Source organism: Lepidochelys kempii, chromosome 20, assembly GCF_965140285.1.
Source record: "Lepidochelys kempii isolate rLepKem1 chromosome 20, rLepKem1.hap1, whole genome shotgun sequence".
Lineage (NCBI taxonomy): Eukaryota > Metazoa > Chordata > Testudines > Cheloniidae > Lepidochelys > Lepidochelys kempii.
In genome coordinates, this window is record NC_136399.1 from 2695779 (window position 1) to 2717920 (window position 22142).

General features: G+C 55.9%; 2 protein-coding genes across 4 annotated transcripts in view; one reads left to right on the plus strand and one right to left on the minus strand.

Moving 5' to 3' along the window:
- Window positions 1-551: 551 nt before the first annotated feature.
- SLC39A5 (solute carrier family 39 member 5) lies at window positions 552-7072 on the plus strand. The gene is made up of 10 exons (XM_073318183.1): window positions 552-1153; window positions 1919-2171; window positions 2478-2652; window positions 2933-3102; window positions 3355-3492; window positions 4099-4189; window positions 4469-4693; window positions 4775-4855; window positions 4934-5124; window positions 5729-7072. Exons 1-10 carry the CDS (start codon window positions 729-731, stop codon window positions 5879-5881), a joined length of 1902 nt encoding a protein of 633 aa, XP_073174284.1. The 5' UTR covers window positions 552-728; the 3' UTR covers window positions 5882-7072.
- ANKRD52 (ankyrin repeat domain 52) overlaps window positions 7027-22142 on the minus strand; it is a 53948-nt gene continuing 38832 nt past the window's right edge. Inside the window, exons 28-29 of one of the 3 annotated variants that reach the window (XM_078849592.1) lie at window positions 21688-21944; window positions 7027-20982 (exon numbers count right to left, since the gene is read on the minus strand). In XM_078849592.1, the coding sequence (XP_078705718.1) occupies window positions 21700-21944 (245 nt within the window). In that variant the 3' untranslated portion in view covers window positions 7027-20982; window positions 21688-21699. Of the gene's footprint in view, window positions 21945-22142 lie in introns of all 3 variants that reach the window. The other 2 variants (XM_078849591.1, XM_078849593.1) reach the window with 2 other exon arrangements.

Sequence of the window (22142 nt, forward strand, 5' to 3'; positions counted from 1 at the left end):
GAGTCCGGGGCTCACTCCCCGCGGGGCGGGTTCGACTCTCCCAGTCCAGTTAAAGCAGCGACCCCCCCCCAGTGGAGCTGCCGTTCTCTCACTGGGGAGCGTAACACGCGGTACTGGTCCAAGGCCCCTTTACACGGGCACAAGCTTCTGCACGACGCCTTCCCCTGGTGGGCCGCGGTAGCTCCAGAAACGCTGCTGACCCCAGGCCTTATGTCTACAACCGCAGCCCGGGCCCGGACGCAGGGGGAGAGCGAGTCGCTGCCCCAAGCAGCTCCCTAGGCAAAGCGCGGGAGGGGAAACTGAGGCACGGAACGAGGGCGGGACCTGCCCGCTGTCACCCAGCAGGCCAGAGCCCCACTCTCCTGGGCCCCGCTACCTCAGGCAGACAAGGCGTTGACTGTCCGGCTCCCACAGTCTCTCCCCCCAGGAGCCGGGCAGTCCGGCCCCCTCCACGCCCCCAGTTCTGAGCGGGGCGGCTGGAGAGGCGGGGGCGTTGACGGGCGGGCGAGCGTTGCGAGCGGGGCGTTATTTGACTGTGTCTTTAACGGGCCCGCGGGCGGGCGGGCGGGCACCTGCCTTAGGGTTTCTTTGTCTTGATTTGGTCCCCCCCCCCGCCAGCAGATCTCCCACGAGGGGGCGCCCCAGCCAGCCAGCCAGCCCACCTGGCCAGGTGCGACCCCAGCTGACGGCCCCTCCCCGGCCCGCTCGGCGCCAGGCTCACCCCGCCGATGGACCGGAGGAAGCCGCGGCTGCTGCTGCTGGCCGGACTCTGGGTCGCCGCCCTCCTGCTGCCGGGCGGCTGCGGCCCCCCGCTGCCCGCCGCCCCCTCGCCCGGCCTGCCCGCCTCGGCGCCGGCCCCGCTGGGGGAGGCGGAGCAGGAGCAGGGCTATTACCTCCAGCAGCTCTTCGGGCTGTACGGGGAGAACGGCACCTTGGCCTTCCACGGCCTCACCCGCCTGCTGCGGAGCCTGGGGCTGGGCCGGGTGCAGGTGGTGGAGACCCCGGAGCGCGAGGCGCGGGGCCACGGGCACGTCGCCCACCTGGACGTCCTGGAGCCGCAGGGCGAGCAGCGCCGCCAGTCGGCCCTGGAGCACGCCGGGGCGGAGCCGCCCAGCCTGGGCCCCGGGCTGCAGGGAGAGAACGGCCCCTCCAGGTACCCGCCCGGCCCCGCAGCCCCGCCGCGCCCCTCGCTCCCGACCCGCGGCCCCCTGAGCTCCCAGCCCAGGGCTCTGCCCCCCCAGCGCCCCTCACTCCCGGCCCGCGGCCCCCTGCGCGCCCAGCCCTGGGCTCTGCCCCCCCAGCGCCCCTCACTCCCGGCCCGCGGCCCCCTGAGCTCCCAGCCCAGGGCTCCCCCCAACCCAGCCCCGCCGCACCCCTCGCTCCCGGCCCGCGGCCCCCTGCGCGCCCAGCCCTGGGCTCCCCCCAACCCAGCCCCGCCGCGCCCCTCGCTCCCGGCCCGCGGCCCCCTGCGCGCCCAGCCCTGGGCTCTGCCCCCCCAACCCCGCCGGTGCCCCTCACTCCCGGCCCGCGGCCCCCTGTGCTCCCAGCCCTGGGCTCCCGCCCCCCAGCCCCGCCGTGCCCCTCACTCCCGACCCGCGGCCCCCTGCGCGCCCAGCCCTGGGCTCCCCCCAACCAGCCCACCCAGCCCCGCCGCGCCCCTCGCTCCCGGCCCGCGGCCCCCTGCGCTCCCAGCCCTGGGCTCCCCCCAGCCCCGCCGTGCCCCTCGCTCCCGGCCCGCGGCCCCCTGAGCGCCCAGCCCTGGGCTCCCCCCTTTCCCAGCCCCGCCGGTGCCCCTCACTCCCGGCCCGCGGCCCCTTGATACTCCAGTCCTGCCGCTGCCCGTCATTCCCAGCCATCCCCTCCCGGCCCCCGGGCTGCAGCTGGGAACTGGGAATTCGTTTTTGTTCCTTTCTTTCAGGCCGGGATCCCCGGGAAGGAACCAGCCAGAGACGGTCCGGCCGCCCCAGGCTGACCCGCCGCCCCAGCCGCCAGCTGCCTCCGGGGGCACCCGCCCGCCCTTGGACACAGAAGGGCCCAGCACCACCTGCGCCCCAGGGCACCCTGGGAGCCGAAGAGACCCTGTCCAGGCCCCCCCAGCCCTGCCCCATCTCACCCTCCTGGAGAGGGTGCTGGCCCTGGACCACTCCGTCACGGACCACCTGCACGAGGATGTGAGGGGGGGCTCCACCTCTGGGGTCTAAAGGGGAGGGGCTCTGAAGTGGGGGGCAGACATCCTCAGCCAGTGGGGTGGGGGGCTTCAGTGCTGACCAGCTCTAACCACTAGACCCCATGCGCCCCAGCCCCGGGAACGGAACCCAGGAGTCCTGGCCCCCCAGCGCCCGGAACAGACCCCAGGGGCCTCCGCGAGTCACTCGGCAGCCCCTGCGCTCCAGCCGTCCGGGGCTTGGGAGGGCCGGTGGGGCACGCCCCTTCCCCGGGGGGGCCTCGCTCACCCGCGCTGTCCTCCCCCCCCCCAGTGTCTCAACGTGACGCAGCTGCTGGTGAATTTCGGGCTGAACTCCGCCTCCAAGATCACGCCCGAGCAGTTCGCGCTGCTGTGCCCGGCGCTGCTCTACCAGATCGACAGCCGGGTCTGCATCCGGCACTACGACCCGCTGGCGCCGGAGCCCCTGGGGCGGGCGCTGTGGCCAGGTACCACCCTCCCCCAGCCCAGCCCTGGGCCAGCGGGGGGGCTCTGCCCTGCACCACTATTCCCCAGAGCCTTGGGAAGGGGCCGCCCCCCCACCCCGAGGGGGAAACTGAGGCACAGAGCGGGGCGATGACGAGCGCGGCCCGCAGCCTCTCCTTCTGCCGAGGGATTTTCCTGCCCTACGGCTTTGCCAACCCCCCAGGGTGTCTGGGCGGGCCGGGGGGGGGGGGAGGAATAGAGCCCAGGGTGCCCCCAGCCACCTCACCCTGCTTCCTCTTGCAGTTCTGGGCTGGGGCTTCCTGGCCATCACGCTGAGCAGCCTGCCCTCGGCGCTGGCCCTCCTGCTGGTGCCCTGGCTCGGCGGCGCCTGCGGCCGCCTCCTGCTGGCCTTCCTGGTGGCGCTGGCCGTGGGGACGCTGTGCGGGGACGCCCTGCTTCACCTGTGGCCGCATGTAAGTAGGGGCTCGCCGGGCCCCCCAGCGCCCGAGCTGGGAGGCCCGGGGCGAGGGGGCCGCGGTCTGCTGCAGATCCATCCCGGGGCGCATCCGCGCCGCAGCCAGAGCGCCCAGCGGCCCCCCACCCAGCCCAGCCCGGCACCTGGGCCTGCCAGCGCCCCCCTTGAATCCCCCCATTCCTCCCTGCCCCCCCAGCGCTGGGAGCCCCTGAGAGGGACCCCCGGCTCCCCTCCCTCCTCCTGCCTTTAGGCCCAAGGGAGGCGCCAGGAGACGCCACTGGAGCACCAGGCCTCGGTGCTGAAGGGGCTGTCGGTCCTGGGGGGCATTTACCTCTTGTTCCTCATCGAGCACCTCCTGGGCACGCTGAAGCAGAGACGGAGGCAGCCGGTAAGAGCCGCCTGGGCCGGCCGGGAGCCCGCCCAGGGTAGGGGGCTGGAGGGGGGCAGGATGGCAGGGGACCCCTTCCCGTCAGCGGCCTGGGGCAATGCCCGGGGCCCCCAGGCTGCTGGCTTCCAGACGGGCCCCGACGCCACCTGGGGCTGCAGAGTTCACCAGAGCTGGAGCGCCCGGGGTCCTGGCCCCGGCCCTGTGGAGGTCAGGGGGCCGGGGGGTTTGGTGGCTCTGCCTGGCCAGAGTGGCTACGGGGTGACGGCACATCCTGGGTCCTGCTGCTGCAGCATCCCGGCGTCGGGTCCGTCCAGCCCCGTGTCCCGGCTCCCTGGGCCTGGCCTCGGGTCCGTCCAGCCCCGTGTCCCGGCTCCCTGGGCCCATGCAGGTCCCGGCTCCCTGGCCGTTCCTACAGAGCCCATCTGTCCATATCGAAGGTGCCACCCGTCCTAGGAGCGCTTGGTTTGCACCTGTCTAGGATAATGCGGGTGGGGCCCAGCCCGGGGCTTTCCCACCCCCAGTGGCCACGATGCCCCGAGCCAGCCCGGCCCCGGCCCCGCGGGTGGCTCTCAGTTCTCACCGTTGGTTTCTGCCCCCCCCACCCAGAGCCGCGCCACGGGAAGGAGCCCCAGGAGCCCCTCGCTGGATGCAGCCGGGAGCCGCAGCTTGACCCTGCGGGCGTCGGCTCCTTCCCCAGGTGAGCCTGGCGCTGGCCCTCGCTCCTGCCCCCTGCCCTGAGGCTGGGGAAGCCAGAAGCTGCCCCCCCCGCCCCAGCCAGCGCTCCTGCCCCGCTCCCCACAGCGCCCCCTGCTGGGAGAGGCCAGCACAGGGGCAGCTGTCGGGGCCGCCCGACCTCCCCCGTCCGGCACTCTCAGCCCACGGCCCGGAGCGGGTGAGTCTTCCCGGCAGCCTGGTCCCCAGCCCCGGCCCCCCGCCGGCTCAGGGCTGCTACCAGCCTGCGGCTGCTCTTCCGAAGGCACCGAAGCCGAATTGCGGCGTCTGACAGCCCCGGGGCCGCACAGCGACAGCCCTGTCTGGGGAGAGGAGGGGGCGAGGCAGCCCGCGCTGGGCGCGGACGGACCGACGGCGGAGCTGAGCCACCAGGGACACTCGCATGGCCCGGCGGCTGGCGCAGCCGACATCGCCTGGATGGTGATCCTGGGCGACGGGATACACAACTTGACGGACGGGCTGGCCATCGGTAAGGGGGCGGGGGACAGGAGCTGCCCCGGGGCCGGGGCCCCGGTTTCCTGGGTGCCAATGGGCTTCTCTTTCCCCGCAGGGGCTGCGTTTTCCGAGGGTGTCTCCAGTGGGTTGAGCACCGCCCTGGCCGTCTTCTGCCACGAGCTGCCCCACGAGCTGGGTAAGTCCCCGGGCAGGGCGGGCCCCAGCCGCCTGGCATCCCACATGTTCTCACCTGCCGCTTCCCTCGCTCCTGTAGGTGACTTCGCCTTGCTGCTCCAGGCTGGCCTGCCAGTCAAGAGGGTGCTTCTCTCCAACCTCATGTCGGCCTCGCTGGCGTATCTGGGCATGGCGATGGGCACGGCCCTCAGCCAGGGTGCCTCGTCCATCACCCCCTGGATCTTCTCCATCACAGCGGGCATCTTTCTCTACGTGGCGCTGGTGGACATGGTAAGGGGGGGGCCTGGCTTTGGTACAGCCTGGCCAGGCCCTGTGCCGGTCACGGGCTGCTGCAGCTTGGCTGGGCTTTGCCATGGATCCCGGTGCCAACCCAGCAAGGCTGCTGGAGGCCGGGCACCGCATGGCCCCTTTGCCCAGTGGTGCCTCGTCTCGCACTTGGATCGGCAGCTCTTTGGCGCAGGGGGTGTTTTGGCTCTGGGTTTGCCCAGCCCCTGATGCCACGGGGTCCTGTCCCTTGCCTGCCGCTCGGGGGCACAAATCATTCCTAGGAATGAGTGTGGGGCAGGCGCCGGTTGCTCCCAGTGGGAACGCTCTGAACGGGTTTTCCTGCATCCAGAGAACAGCTCCCCCCAAGTGCAATCCTAGGGCCACCCCCCTCGCCCATGTCCAGGGCCCCTCTCTGCCTTGAACAGCCGCTTTAGGCTCCCCGGGCAGCCGGTAGCACCGGCGCCTCGACTGGCTAGCCAGTGGGCAGGCTGAGCGAGTCCACGCCTGGCATGGGAATGCCCAGGGCTCTGGAGTTACCCCCTCCCTGTGCGGGACGTCTGTCCTTTCCCGTATCGCCGGATCACAGGCTTCTCCGTTTCCCCTGCAGCTGCCCGAGATGCTGCGGCAAAGCTCCGGCGGGAGCCCGCAGGGGTCTGTGACGTATTTCGCCCTCCAGAACCTGGGCTTTCTTCTGGGAGCCGCTATCATGATGTGCATCGCCCTCTTCGAAGGGCAGATGAGCTTCCGTGTGGATCTGTAACCTGGGGGCACCCGCACTGCTTGCCAAACTCGGGTGGGACAGGGCCGAGGTCACGGGCACCCCCTGCCCCATGGCTGTTGGCTGCTTCGCAGAGAATTAGGACCTCTGGACGCTTTTCCTGCTGACGGCAGGTGCATGACACCCGGGGCAGCCCCCCACTCTGCTCCACGTCTCCCGGGAGCAAGCACGGGTTGTAACTCGGTGGGGCCCTGGGCTGACTAGTGCGGGTGAGGGGCAGCATTTTGCTGTTCAGTACAGGGAGGAGAGCATGTGGCCAGCACAGTCCCCTACCCCCCCTTTCCAAAATCCACCCTCCGTCAGGACACTTCCGTTCAGATTCTCAGCATCTGCCCAACGTTTCGGGACATCGAGTGCACAAGAGCAGGCTGAAAACAGCCCAGCGGCCCTCAAGCCACCTAGCCTCCAAGCGACCTGAGCAAGTCTCAGCGTTTTGGAGAAGAAAAAGCAGCCGATTTGGGGGTGGGGTACAGGAGACGTCGCTAAAGGGGGCAGAACTGAGCATTTTTGAGATGGGGAAAGCGCTGGAGTCCGCTGGGAGGCCACAGCCCCGTGCCCCACGCAAAGCGTGTGTTCATCGCCGGGAGGAGACGTTCTTCGAGGGAGCGGACATGGGAACTCTTACCTTCACCATCGTCCAGGGACAAGCAGCAGCGCTCCTCACTCCTTCCGCTCCACTGCCTGGGAAGGAGCCTCCGAAATCCGCTGGGCAGCTAACGGTTTAACCGAATGGAACAAGAAGCCGCCCCCGCGCCTGCCCATTGAAGCTCTGGTCCTGCCCGGGGTTAGATTCTGCTGAGAGTTACAGTGGCAGACCAGTTTCCCCGCCTAGCCTCTGCCAACAGCTTCTGTAAGGACTAAATCCAGTGTCATTGGACTGGGGGGGCAGGAGTTCTGTTCCCAGCTCTGCCACTGACTTGCTGGGTGAACCTGGGCAACTCACCCACCCTCGTGCCTCAGTTTCCCCATCTGTAAAACAGACATGATGATTCTGCCCTGCTTTGAGATCTAATCTACCGCTGAAAAGCACAGCAGGAGAGCCAGACTCCCCCCACCCCCCCTGGGCCCGATCCCAACGGCGCTAACCCCCAGGGGCAGGCGGTGGGAAAGGAGAACGGGAGAAGGAGTAGAAGCCATGGCATTTTAATAAACATAATTGATTCAAAGCCACAATATGAAGAACAGGACTTAGTTGCAGCATACACTGTATAAAATAGATCAAGTCTGAATGCTTTTATTTTTTTAGTTTTAGTCCGTCCCCCACCTCCCCCAACTGATGCAGGATTTTTCAAAATACATACATGGAACATCTCAGACAAAAAGGAACCGGTCACTAGGCTTGCACGTGGGAGTGGGAACAAGGCAAACGAGTGGCATTCATGCTGTGGGGATGGATGGCTTCTTGGTTTGTTTCCTTATTTAATTTCACAGCCCCACGAGGGAGTTTAACAGCTTTGGGTTTCCCTTGAAGAATAGGATTTTTTTTTTTTTTTTAAATTTCCTCCACAGAGACAAGTGCTTTGTTGGTCAGGACTTGATTTTGGCACCCCCCTGGGTGCCAGGTTGTATGGGAGGGGAGAGAAACCAGGTGCTAAGATGAAACCGGCGTGGCTCAAATCTTGCCAAGCCAGGCACCTGCAGCCTCTCGCCCATGGGCTGCGTGTGGGGGTACCTAGGAGAGGGTTTCACACTTTTTTTCTTTTTAAATTTTAATTGCACATCAAAACTCTGCTGTGTTTCACACCACGTCCCCGCAGGGTCCCGTGCACCTCTGCTAGGAAAGCAGAGCTGTCCTGATACTCCGCCCGCCCACCCGTCAACACGAAGGGCAGGTTTTGTGCTTTAAACCAGCGGAGGAAGGAAGAATGAACTGGTTCAGGGGACTGGGGGGGAAGAAATACAGTTGGAGTCTCTTCCAAAGATTGGTCCAGGACTTGCCCATATACCTGCCCTCTGCTGATATTGCAGGGGGGAGAAGACGGCTGCAGCGTGTTTCACAGAGCGCTCCCGTGGGAATACTCTAGCGTCTCAGACATCTATAGTTCACGCACTCGCCTCTCCCCTACCTGCTGAAGTTAAAAGGTGTTCCAACTAAGTTGCCCTGCAACGTGACCTCCAATTAAGGCCCCTGTCTATTAGGAACAACATCACCACCACACACTGGGTTTTGCTCGGCAGGTTCCAGATTCAGTGCTCTGAAGGGGAAAAATTCCAGGGAACAAAAAGTCCCTTTTATTTCAAACCCAAACCCAGCAGCTGTTAAATACAATAAGCAAACAGATCAATCGAGCAGAGGCCACCGCAAACCCCAGCACCGGTGGGTGTCAGTGCTTTCCAGGAACGGTAACGTGACGCAGGGGGGCTGTGGCAAAGGAGAAAGTTCTTGGTGGAAATTTCCCCCCCCAGCTCTTTGGCTGGATCTGCCCTGCCCCAGCAACGCAGCCAGCTGCTTGGCATGTCAGGAATTTGTCAGCCCTAGGATCTGGGGGGGTGGGATTTCAGAGGCAAGAAAGCATTCTACACATCCGTGAGCCATTCTGTTTATTGCAAGAGGTAGGTGTGAACAGTGCAGTGAAGTCTAAAATTAAAAAGCTTTTTTGTATTTCCAACCATCTCAAACACACAATGCCCCCGCCCCTGATGACGTAAAATTCACACACAATGCAGCCACCTCACACAAACACACCCCAATCCCTCCGCAGTGACTGACCGGGTTCCCACTTGCTAAGTTCTAGCTCCGGTCCAGTTCAGACAGGTCCCAAATTTACCTGACTGAACTGAAAATGCTTGGGGGGGAAAACACATCCAAGCATCTGCCCTACGCTCACTCACGCTGGGGACACCGGTTTAAAGTGCACACACTCAGGGCGAGCCAGCTTCTGGGGGCCAGGTAGGGAGCCCCTCCTGGTACTCTCAATTTGGGGGGAGTGCTGAGCTAACTCCTCTGGGGGGGAGGGTTAAAGGGGAGCTGTAAGCGCCCCCCCACAATGAATAACCCTCTCCTCAGAGCTCCCCAGGTGGATCTTCCAGCTGGGTCGGCCCAGCGCTCTGGCATCTGTGTAGCCGGAAATGGAAACCACAAGAACACGAGTGTGAAAGAGGCCAGGAAAAACACCCCCAAGCCTGAAATCTCAAAGCGCTGAGTCCCCCAAACCCCACCGCAGCCAACAAGCCCCGAAACTGGAATGGAACACACATGCTGCTAGAAATCACAGGGCTGCTTTCAGCCTATTGCCAGTAGGTCCCGTGGGTGCTGGCTCCCCTGGCCTCCTTCAGACTGCAGAGGGGAGCTTAGCGTCTGAGGTGACACCCCCCTGCCTGCTCAGCCAGCCCAGTACGAAATGGATTTGCCCCTGCCTGTAAACACAAGAAGCCTGCACGATGCTGCTGCAACACCGCAAAGCCACGCCGATCTACTGACCTGGGCTGAGACACCTGCTCCCGCCTCCCTGCTTCTGCCTCGTCCACACACGCTGCGGAAACCCTTGGTGCCTCATCTCCCACATGCGGCACTTATGGGTCAAGAAGTCGGCAAGTCAATTTCAGTCAGCGCTGTCTTTGTCCCCGCTGGGGGCTGGAGCCGCCTCTTGCCCTCTAGGTGAATTTGCTCCCTGAAGCCCAGAACAACTTTGGGTCTGGAACACGCATCTTCAAACAGCACGCAAGATCACCTGCCAGTGAACCGGCTCCTGAACGGCTCCCCCGGAGCACGACTTGCTGACTTCGGGGCCACGACAGGAGAAGCGGAGGCAAAGCAAGTCCGGGGTCCAGGGTGTAAGGATGAGTTCTCTCCCAGCTGCACTAAGCCAGTCAAAGTCAGGACGTGTTAAAAGCACCATCCTCCATGTTACCCTGACCCCCTAAAGGCAGAAACTCAATTGACGCAGGATGCACCTCTCGCGTTAAAGGCAACCATGGTGGCAATCAGCTCATGCCGATGCTGCCTGTGGGCAAAATTTGGGGGAAAAAAATCCCCCGGCTGTCCATATTAATCAAACTGTATTGACTAGAAACTCACTGAGCACGGGTCTAAACATCCACGGACAACAACTGCCAGGGAAGGGGAGAGGAATGAGAAATGGCTCTAGGGAGATGCCACGTTTCTGCTCTAGGACATGAGGTGTGTCGGCAGAGAGAGAGGGGCCTGGGGAGTGCAGATCCACCCCGGCGATGGACAGGCAAGTCATGCATCTCACACGACAGCACATTCTAGGAAACGGATGCACACGACGCGTTTGTTACAGGACATAAACAACACACCTAAACACTGTGCATGCAGTCACACACCACAGGGGGGTATTGTCGGAGGGCATCCGGAGAGTGATGCGTATTGTATTCATCTTGGTTTCAGCACGCCCTGAAGGGGCTGGTAAGAGACAGGAGACTCCAGCAGTGAAGGCTGAGGGAATTGGGACTGAAATTATCCGAGTTCTACAATGAACGTTACAGTTCCGACCGCAATTCCAACCGGGAGGCAGGCAGGATCTTCCTTCCCAGCCTGCCTTCCTCTCCACCCAAATCCCCAGCCAGCACCTGCACTTTCATGAATCCCCCACTGCTGCCCCAAGTAGCGCGCGGACCGAAGAACCCGCAAGGCTCGTCCGATGACTATTGCTTTAGCGAGAGAGACGCTGGAGGAGACAGTTCTGGTAGGCCGCCCCCTCCCCTCCCCAGTTTGGCACATCTGCGACAAACAGAACATAAGGAAATAAAGTTACTCCCATTTCTCTTCCCTGTTTTCAGATTCACTTATTTAGCAGGAGCAACTACAGCAACCAAGCTTGGAGAATTCCTTAAAAATCCAGTTCCTAACAGGCCTGCAACAGAGCAGCTACAGTGCAGCAAGCAGGGAAAGGGGCCAGGGGCTGGCCAGAGGGTTATTTAACTAATACTGAGGCTACAAGGCAAGATTTTTGGGTCGGGGTGGGGGAGGGACACACGGGACAGGAAAATACACAGAGATTGTCAAGACTGAACAGGTCCAAAAGCAGGAATTCTGAAGGTAGGTCGCTAGAGATCAACAAACCCAACGGGAGACGGGGGTGTAATTCATTTTTCCTAAGCAGACAGACAATGATCGTAAACTTTAAAACTCTCCTCTCCAAGCAGGTACAAAAGGAAGAAAAGGATAGCAAAAAACTAACCGCTTGATTTAAAGAGAGGTCTTGAAAGTGCTTTGATCTGGAATCTTACTTTATACCTAAGCAAGTTACTGGCAAGATGCGCATGGGGCATGGATTCCAATCTTCAAGCAGATGGATTGGAGGATCCAGGGCATTCGGTTACCCCTGCTAAATAGCAAAGTTGGAGTCTTGTAAACAAAACACACCCCTCAACTCTCTGTCCTTTCCCCAGTCACACAGCAAAGCCTGGTGTCAAACCCAGTGCTAGCCATGTTAGAGGTTTCTCAGGCAAGTTTACAGGAACAGCTTTGCAGAGCGGTGTTAATCTTGCTAGAGGTCACTCATAAGAGCATGATTCTCTGACAAAATCCCCTTCTCTGCAGGCATGTCAGGGAAACGGTACCATTAACAAGGAGTGGACTACAAATCTAGTCAATTTCAAACCAAAAATGTCAAGGAGTTTCCTCCCACAGCTGCCCCTGAGCTCCCATGGCAGGTTTTGTGGTCTGACCACCATATTTTCTCTCTTTAAAGAATGCTTTTCTCTCCTCCACACAAACAGACTCAACCAACTGGAACCAAAGAGAGAAATACAGTCTTCTTCTAATCTGCCTTCTAGTCATCATGGGTGAAATTGACTGAAGGAGCACAAAGACCTCCTACCGACTTTCGGCACAGAGTGAAACTCTGGAACAGAGCAAGCAAAGACAGCAGGTTAAGGACAGAAGCATGCTTTTTAAGTGGGCGCTGCCCCTCTAAACACTGGGTTCTGATTCCATGTGGACAGCAAATGGATAGATGCCCATCTAGCTGCTACCAGCTCTTCTGGAGAGAGGAATTTAGTGGCATGGCTAAAGACGTCTCTAAGAGAGAACGCAGCTTGGGAGGAAACAAGATTACTGCTACATATTGCTGGCTTTCATCTTTGATTTTTAAATACCTCCTTAAAGAAGGAAGCAGGAGAAAGCTATAAGGATCCCTAAGGCCAAAAATAAAATAGAAACTTGATAAATCTGTAGGGATGAGACAAACCCTAACATCCAGAACAGTTCTGGTAATCAGAAGTTTCCCTAGCATGCTGAGCGTGGGGTGGGGGTGGGGGGTGATGGAGAAGGTGCTGATCTGACGGAGTGGGAAGCTAAGCTGACGCAGGACAGAGAGACGGAGCACTTGACACATCCTCCAGGGACAGAGGAGCCTTTTAATTTTTGGTTTTAAGAGGAGGGAGGATACAGACTTAGAAAAAATCCAAACCCAAATAAAAAACATTCTCAAAGGAGGGGAGATAGAAGCTGGCACATCGCTATTTTCAGTGCAATTTTCAATCCTGTATTTACACGATACAACTATTCTAATGCATGACAACAAAAAGCAGCTACAGACTCCTAACACACTATGCTTCAATTAAGCCCACCTGCACACGGTCGCTTTCTGTAGGCAGTGACGGCCCTGCGTTCCAGTGCGAGCTGCCGATGCTGCACTAAATAAGCGGCAAACCTGCCGAGCGTGCATCAGCTTGGCCATTTAATCCAGGGCTGACAAGGTTTGACTCAATGCACCGCCTTGGATGGCAAAGCAGCGTGTTTGGAAACACGGCATGACTACAGACCACTTACGCTACTGCAGCCCCTGCAAAAAAGCACCGTGGGGGAGAAGGGGCCCTTCAGGTTGGGGGCTACGGACCTTCTCAGGGACATTTGCCCCTCAGAAGCATCCCAAAGTTGTGGGTTGGTTTTGGTTTTCTGCAGCGTCTAAATTCAGATGCAATCATGTCGCAAAGCCAGTTGTGCAGCCGATCTGTTAGCAATGCATCCCAAATCCCTGATGTTAAAGAGCCCTATGTTTCCTCAGGCCAATGACTTGGGGGAGCTGAGAGGCAATGCTAGGACCCCAAAAGGGTGAACACTGGTTGATCAGGCTGCAAAATCTGTTCCCTCTATCTCATGTGTGTGTGTTGGGGGGACCATCCCACTATTCAACCCAATCTGCCAGAAACCCCTTTACATCCAGGTGTGGTTTTTGGTCTATCTTTGGCGCCTGCTTTTATTTGTGGGAGGCTAAAAGAGAAGGAAAATCATTATAGATTTCCACTCTCCATTTTTCCATATACCCTCCAAAACCTTCCACCTCCTGCGGGGGGAAGGGCTTCCCCATCCCCATCCATTTATTTTAAATCCACAGTGAACCATAATGAACCAAAAAAAAAAAGAAAAAAAAAGCAAGAGTTCAAAGCGACCTTGGACTGTTGGGGCCAGAGACAGGGGTTCTGCCCTCTCTATCGATAGAAGACTGACCTGGTTGTCTTTCCCTACCCTCGCCCGTGCTGCAAGGCATGTGGTGGCAAAAAGGTTTTGCAGGTTCTAGATCCCTGGAACTTTCGGGCTGCCGGATGCGGTTTTAAGAAAAGACCCTTGGGCCAAGCGGGGGCTCGCGGCATAATGTCACCTGCTGTCTCCGAACTGGAGAAAGAAACAATGAGAGCGGGGAGAGGAGCGCGAGGGAGAATCCTACAGAGCAAGGAGGGGGCAAGTCGTCAGATTCAAATGCCAGCAGGCCCTTGTTCGGGGCCCGCTGTGCTTCGGGCCATGGTTCTCCCCGAAAAGCCGAACCCTCCCTCACCTCCACCCCATCCACACACCCAGGGAATTGACAGTTCCAAACAACTTCAAAACACTCCCCCGCCCCCAGCAAAAAGCTAAAAATGAAAAGAGCAGCCGTTTTGGTTAGTACCTTCAAGTAGATCAACAAGAAAAAGACTTTTCGAAATGGAGACAGATTTTGAAACAGAAATCCGGTTCCATTAGAATGCCCTCTTGCCCACCAGAACTGCAACGCTCACGTGGGGATGGGGTGAGGGGGCAGTTCCAAGGGACCCAGACCCCCCCCTTCCTTCCCCCAAATATTGGATAAGGCGCATGGTATCACTCCAGAGGGATGCTCGAACTGAAGAACTGGGCTTTTTCTTTTCGCCATCTCCTAACGTTCCTTGCATGCATCACCGTAGGTCGCGTATTGCTTTTATGGGACACTTCTCTTCCGAACAAGCCGGATTTCACAGTAGTGCAAATTCAGACACAGGACACAAAAGGCAAAGCTGCCGAAACTTCTACAGTGGTTTGGGGCACGTGGCTAACTCCCTTCTCCACTGCTGTGGGTTGTGCCTCTGGTGGGAGGGAGAGATGGGTGCGGGGGTGGTACGTGGGAGTTTTCTCCAGCACTTTGCCCCAGTGACAGGGCTTGAAAATCCAAAAGCTAGTGGTGTATCCAGAGACTCCGTCTAGCAAAGAAACAGAGCCAGGTACGGCGGGGCTGACTGCGGTGCCTCAGAAACCGAGAACACACTGGCACCCAGGAGATGCAGCCGCTTTCTCCTCTAACATTCAAAGGATGATAGGGAAACTGGTCAAACGTCCACACTCGGGTCCCGCACTGCAAGAGACAGAAGGGCTGGGGTGGTTTCTGGACCCATTCCGTTCTCAGGGAGAAGTTCAAACCAGCTCCTAAGGAAGAGCTGCTCTCGGCTCCATGCAGAACACAAAGATCTGCAGGGGCCACCAGCCCTTTGGTTGCCAGACTCCCCCCGACACCTTTACGTCAGGGTGCCCAGCTTTGCCAATCTCAAATGGGACCTCTCCTCTGAAAGGTCCACCTGCCTCCCAGGAGCTAAGGCAGCAGAACACAACAGCCTCTCTCCTGGGAAGGGGAGAGGAGACATCTCTGCCAGGGAAGGTAAACTGGATTTAAAGGTACCTCTCCTTTGTAAGCAGCCCAAGAAACAGCTTGTTCTCTCCCACTTTAAGCAGCTTCACTCTCTTGGCAGCATTTTTGCTACCTTCGCTCAATGAACAACCCCCACCAGAGATTTCATCCTTGAGCTAGAATAGTCTTGTAGCACCTCACGGGAAGAGAAAGGAGCCCGAGGCACAAGAAGACAAGAAACACTACAGCCCACCCCTTTACAGTGTCCGGACGAGTACCGGGGGCCTCTGCCAACCACCGCTAACCACACCCAGACGGCCTACGCAGGCAGTGTGCCAGGAAAGCCCCCCATCCACTGAACGTGGATTCCAGAAACACTGTGGCCCCACAGAGACCGAGTGCAGAGCACCAAAGAAACTGCAATTTGATCTATCCGTGCAGAGTGAGTGATCTGAGAGCACAGATTGGAAGCAAGCTGGCATGGTAGCCTTAAACCAGCTCCTCCTGCTCCTGTCTGTACCCATATAACAGACAGAGCGTTACAGTTTGGTTCTGATCAAGTGCTTTATAAATGCCCAGCACAGGTGAAATTGCATACTGATTCTTAAAACCACTGTGGCCACTGGGGCTCATTTGCTTAATTCGTTTCAAGCTGACGAACAATATTTCAGATTGGATTTAGTAAGGCTATTTCCCCCCGCCCTTCTCCTTTGCATTGGAAGTGAACTGGAAAAGACGCACACGCACGCACAACACACACGCCCACCCACACGCACCCAGACACACACACGTGCGCTGGGAAACCAAGACACAGAAGAGGAAGAGTTGTTTATACCTGACTGGTGATGAGGTCTGTCCTATCTTATTCAAAGAAATGCTTTATGTGCATAATATACAGAGGTGCAGCATTTACACACAGGATATTGTAAAGACACTGAGAGCTTGCTACAGATGCCTTAAAAGTCCTTAAAGGTGTATTCCCCCAACCCGCTCCCTTTGGATTCTAGTTGGTTTGTTTCACATTGTATCTTTAAGGACTTTAAGTTTGACTAAATATTCATGATCCAAATGGAGCCATCATTCTAAATTTCAAAGAGTTCCTTTCCTCCCTGTTGTCTCCCCCTCTTGCTTCAGCTGAAAAGTTTTACATCACCTCCCCCTCCCCGCCACATATGCCCAGTTTTTACGTTCCTGCTAGCGGTTTCTGATTTTCAACACACCCCCAGTGGTGCTGAACCCAGATGAGTTCAGTCAGGAGAAGAGGTTCAAACAGCTTTTTGCGGCTGCAAACCCCCGAACCCGAACGGTCCACGTTTTCACGACCGTGATCTCAAATGGAGGGTTGGGTTTTTTCCTTTGGTTTCTTATTGAAGGCAAAGGTGAGAGCAGGGCTTACAGTGTGAATGGAACAGAAAAGACATTCACAACTGGGGGTGTGGAGGGGGTGTGTTTGGGGGGGGGAAATCATACAAATTCCACCCCCCCTTTCTGGTCCCTGTGGCATGGAGCCTTTTGGTGAGGAGGAAACAGTCCTCCTAATTAGGGTTGAAGTGCAAGAGGAAATCTTGAGATGGAAGTTGATTTTTTCTTTTTTTTTTTTGGATGGGGTGGGACAAGAGACTGGGATGATCTCAGCGCTGTTCCCCCACCCCCGCTGCTCCCACCTAACCAAAAATAAAAAAAGAGGGTTGCTTTTTATTTTTTTAACAAATACTTATCTTCTACGCTCAGAAAACTGACAAAGGTCCGTTGTCCATACAGAAGTCACTTAAGCGCTCGAAACGCCCTGGGAAATAAAGCTTACTTGTTCCCTTTCTGAGCCGTGTTTCTGCTTTTAGTGCTACTTTGATTAGCTCCAGATCTCAAAGCGGCTGGGATGTGCCAGCTCAGTTGGAATTCATCTCCGCCTTAGATCTGGGACTGAGTGCCCACTCTCCCTCCTTGTAGGACAAGGGGGAGAAAATCAGACCTTTACCGGGGGGGTGGGGGGGGGGGAGGAGAAGAAGAACAACAACAACGGAGAAGCCTCTAATCTGCTGTGACTCAGAAACCAAAGAAAACTGACGACGGCATCCTCATCAGGTTATTTCTGAATTCACGGAAGTGCCCATCGAGAATAAAGCCAATTCCTAGCTTCCCAGGACTGCCCGGTTCAAGGCCGTTACATTCAGTGTTTGTCCGCAGTTATATGGCTCAGCTGAACTGCCTGTCGGGCAGCGTGTCTAACAATGGCAGTGCGAATACATCTATTGAGTTGAAATGCATTTGTGCTGTTTTTTTTTGTTTTTTTTTTGTTTTTTTTTTTAAAACCCAACTTCCCTTTGTTCATTCATTCCCTAGAAACGGAAACTTTCAACATTAAAATATAACCCCCCAGACACTCATCTCTCGCTCCCCCTCCCCCCGCTGCTCTCTATCCCCTGGGTCACTAAAGAGAAACCAGACGCTCAGGTTTTAACAAAAGTGCTTGAAGCAAGTGCTGTGAAGCAAGGGCGTGGAGAGAAACTTCCTTTTCTGGGAGGGGCAGGGGACAATCCCACACCCGTTTAGTTTTCAAAAATTAAGTGGCACTGGGGGAGCTGAAAAGGGTCACTCTACACCAAATCTATGCACGGAGCTGAACAGAACGATAAGCTGGAATGGTCTGACTTTGGCATAAAGATCTGTGCAGAGGAAGTTTTTAGATAAGGCCCCCCCACCGCCATACACAAAACACTTAACGTGCTTATGCCGATGCAAATGAGGTGTCGAGAAACACAACGTTTTTTTTGGGGGGAGGGGGCCCATGAGCGGAAGTTTCCCTCCGACCCTCTTTACAATGCACTAGGGAAACCATCACAAATCTCGTTTAGCAAAATAATGCATTATTACCAAACACTTTGATTATTACTTAAATTGTCAAGCTGTGCTGTCAAATGTATACATTACAGCGTTAAAGGAGAACAAGACTGGCGCCTGCGGTAGAAACGGCCCCTTTCCCATCCCTGTCCCCAAACCCGCCCTTCCACCCCCCCAAAATGCCCAGCCCACGGATGCACTGCTGGAATTGTTTTCCACTCTGTTATTATTATTATTACTTTCATTATTTTTAAAGAAGACACAAGGGGAGGAATAAAAATAATCCCAAAAAAACTTACTAAGAGCAAATAAAATTAAATTAAAAAGTACAATGCAGCTGAGAGAAGAAATGCTGAAGCCCTTAGAGAGATCACATTGATTGTCTTGTCAGAGTTTAGTCTTTACCACCTCACGTGAAGAGGTAACGCATGACAGCATGAAAACAAGGCAAACCAAAGGCCATTTTTTTTCCTATTACAAAAAAAAAAAAAGAGCTTATACTAAAAAAAAAGCACACCCCAAACACTATGCTAAAATATTCCCTTGCCCTTGTTTGAAATGATTTTGAAATCCTCCCCCTGTGATATTTAATTAAAATTAAAGCAAGATGTCATTAAAATTATCTCAGTGCCTGCAGGTACGGGCATCTTGCCCTCTGACGCACATACCCACAAGAGGCTGAAACCCTAGCCTTGGAGTCAATGGGCACTTTCCCATTTACTTCGACAGGGCGAGGATTTCACTCAAAAGTACTGAGCTGTTAAAGGAATTCTGCCCCTACCCTGGAATTCTCCCGTGTCCTAAATGTGCCACTGTCCCTCACCCCAGGAATTCTGTCACTGTTCCTTCAAACCCCCAGGAAAAGGACAAAGATAAGGGAAGCCAGGGCTTCCAGACCTGCACAGATTTCTCAGTGTAGTGCTCTTGTATGTTTCTGAATGCTCAGGCCTGCTGTCGCACAGCAGGAGAAGGGCATTTGCCCTTGAAGGGAAGGAAAAAAAAAAAGGACAAATCTTGACTTTGGACCCATATTCCTGCCCCGTAGGGGGCTTATTTGAAGGCTGAGAAATAGGCAGTGTCTGAATTCAGTATTTTAAAAATGAAAAGAGAAAGCGTTGCAAGAGGCAAGTACCCGAACTCAACAATAATGTAAACAAGTCTTTTTCCAGTTCTCCCTCTGCAGAATACTGAAAACGATCTTTCAAGAGGATCTTTCATTCAAGTTTTGTGTGGTTTGATTCCGAACTGAGGTATTCGGTGTAGAAAGGTAACACTTGCTATCAAGGTAGAGAACTTTAGTGTGGAGGGTGGAGGCGAGGAGAGACTTGATCTTGCAGCAACGTACCTAAGAACGGAGTCTTTCATAACATGTTTAGAAGGGGAAGGAAGGACTGGTTCAAACAGGCCAGGAGGCTACTTGGCCAAGAGCATCTTACACCGTGGCCTAAAACCCAAGTTGTTTATGCCTCACAAAATGGGCCAGCATCCAGTGCGTGGAGAGAAATCCTCACTCTGCTTTTGTGCATTGGATTCCTAGACTATCAGACACACCAGCAAGGAAGGTTTGATTGAAGTGCCTTGAGGGAAACAGGCTGGCTTTCTGCCTTTTCTTCCTTCCCCATCTGGGGATAATACGCCTCTCTGAAGACTAGAACTGGCTACTTGGCTACACACTGAGTGTTCCCTTGGCAGCCCGTGTCTGAAGGGTTTTGCTGAGCTGGAGCGTTAGATGGTAACACTAAGGGAGACCAAGCTCAGCTGGTTGCAGTGAGGATAAAGAAGAGGAGGGAAAACAAACAGAAATGCCACCCAAGTCTTTGCTACTCTCCGGGTGAAACCCTTCCGTGAAATGAAAAGCAGCAGCACTGACCACCCGAAGGCCAAGGCTTTTGGTTCTAAGAGTTAAACTTTGGTAAAAGAAACTAACGGCGCAATGGAGCTTCTCGCTATTCCATGCTCTGCTCCTGCCCGGATAAAGCACCTCTCTCTGCCGGCTGCCAGCACGCTAGCTCCGGCCAGCAGCCCAGCTCTCTGCTCCCTATTTGGCGCTCTTTTGGAAAAGGGGCGGGCTGTTATCGCCTGAGGGAAACAGCAATTCGATGCAATGCCCATTTCACATCATGTAAACATCTGGCCAAAAAACAAAAAGAAAACCAGAATTCACCTTCCTTTAAAAATACACAATTTTGATCCAAGAAATGCTGACTTTTGTAATAGACGTAACTTTAGGCAGGGCAGCCAAAGCTTATGGCTTGTCCATTTCCTGTAACAGTCTTACTGACCAAGAAGAGAAAGTGACTAGCACCGATGGTCTGCAGATTGGAAAGGAGAGAGACCCTTTCCTGGATGTCCCCCCGGCCCCAACCCAAGGCTTGGTTCTCAAAATATTTCATTCAGTGAGCGCACACGTCACTGACTATTGTCTGAGAACCAGGATGTTACCCCACCTCCCAAGGCTGCAAAAGGAAAGAGAATCAGTGGAAAAGATCGTACATCGAATGTTTTTGCCCTGTCAACCCGCTCTGATCGCTACATCCCAGTCTTTGGCTTCGAACAGACTTGCGATATGGTGAAAGGTTTTTTGTGGGTTTTTGTTTTGTTTTTTTCACGATACTGTTACAGTAATTTTTTAAAAAAAAAGTAGTGCACATTCTTGAATGTTTAAAACATGCATTATAAATAGGATTTTTAAAATAAAAAAAAAACAACACTGAAATGAACACACCAATCCCACATACATACACGCTAATAAAACCTGCCAAGATGCCACGTTAGAAAAATAAATACAGACTTAGGGTTGTGAATAAGGACTTTGAAGTGCATTTTTTTCCTTAAAAGGTTAAAACTTTCAGAAGATTATTATTTTTTTTTAAAGGTAAAAGCTCATTTCATTATAAATAAATGTTTAAAAAGCAACAGACTGACTGACTCTCACATGGGAATGGCGCGCAATACGGAGAGGAACAAAACTTAAGAAGGAATCGCCTCTCAGGATCCAACATTTTGCCAAAAGAAGAAAAAAAATTCAAATCCCTAAAGTGCCTGGTGTGGGGAGGGAATATTCCAGCAGTGCAAATGCGGGGTTCAGAGCAGACCGCGGCAGATGGACAGTAGCACCCGTTTTGCATATGAAGGAGTGAGAGCTGCCAGAGGTTATCTCAATATCCTGGGTACAGTAGTTCGGGATTCAAGTGTTCTTATTGGAATCGAAGGATGAGCACGAAAACAAAACGATTCAGATGAAGGAGCAGTTACAGTGGCACTTGCCCAGGTGCTAATGCCCACCACTCAGCGGTCGCTCACTTGTCGAATTCCCGACCCCCCTCCGCCTCCAAAGTTCAAGTTTCTGCTTTCTGGCTAGACTGTGCAACTGTAGAGTGAACAGAGTCGGCATGCTGCCGCGTCAGGAACACGGGAGGGGAACTGAAAGGAAAGCGGAGGGTTAGACAGGCAGGAAGGGAAGTTCCAGGTGGAGGATTTGAAACAAAACTGGCTCCAAAGTCAGTCCAACCTCAGGGCTGGGAGGGGCCAAACGTTCTTCCCAGCTACTGGGTGAAAGAAATTTGCAATCCAATTCCTAATGGCGGAGCAGCCCTCTTATCAATGAGCAGCCCTGTAAGGCTGATTGATCACTGCCTCCTCAGAGCTGAGTGGTCACCAAGAGACTAAGCCCAGCGGCAGCCCTGGCCCTTGCGGGTGCGGTAGCAGGAGGAGTGCGTTGCAGAAGAACCAAGCAGGGCTGCCCTGCTGCTGTCCTAAGGAGCTTCCCAACGGGGAGAGGTTAGCTCTTGAAACAGGAAGTTAGAAATCAGAAAGTCCCTTTTTCAGAAAACCCGAAACATTCCCTGGCCCCTGCCTGGGACCAGCTGTACTAATGCAATGGGGCCGCTTTCCCCAGCCCTCGCTCCAGGAGGGGTTCGCCCGCACTGAACATGGGAAGGGGAAAGGCTCTTTGCCAACTGCTCGTTAAGTCAATTAGCTGCTGGCATCTGAGTGAGGGCCTAGGCAGAAGAGGAAGCTCTAACGTCGGTGGCCAAGCCCTGTGTGAAGGCCTGTTCAGTCTTGTTCTCCTTTAAAGTGCCCTATATTTATAGAATTTCTAAATAAATAGAATAAGATATTAGATACCCATAGTTTAAGCTACTCCGAGTAACAGCCGTCTAAGCCGATAGCATTGTGCCGGTCCTTGGTGTACGGGCACGTGCTGCCGTTGGGCAGGGCCCCGCAGGCCGCCGTCTTGGCCGCGATGCCGCAGTTCTTGAGGAGGTTGAAGCTGAAAGGGCTGATGGCGTCTTTAGGTGGAAAAGGCTTCATGGTGGAGAGGATAAGTGCCAGGCAGTCTGCAACGTCCTTGTTGGGGGCACAAGCCAAGGCTGGGGTGTGACCTGGAACGAAGTCAAGAAGCAGTGCCAGTGAAGCGGTCAAGCCAGCTGCATGCGTCAAAGGGGCCCTGGTGCTTCGCCGCATTAAGCAGCGGGACAAGGCTTGCTGCTCACCCAACTTCACCACAGTGCAGAGGGGAAGTAGCGTCCAGCGATAGGGCACTAGCCTGGGACTTGGGGGTCAATGCCGCGCTCCGCCAC

Coding starts and splice junctions, on each gene's coding strand:
- SLC39A5 (XM_073318183.1), top strand. CDS start 729: ATGGACCGGAGGAAGCCGCGGCTGCTGCTGCTGGCCGGACTCTGGGTC. Junction 1,154..1,918: donor GGAGAGAACGGCCCCTCCAG/GTACCCGCCCGG, acceptor CCTTTCTTTCAG/GCCGGGATCCCCGGGAAGGA. Junction 4,856..4,933: donor CGAGCTGCCCCACGAGCTGG/GTAAGTCCCCGG, acceptor TCGCTCCTGTAG/GTGACTTCGCCTTGCTGCTC.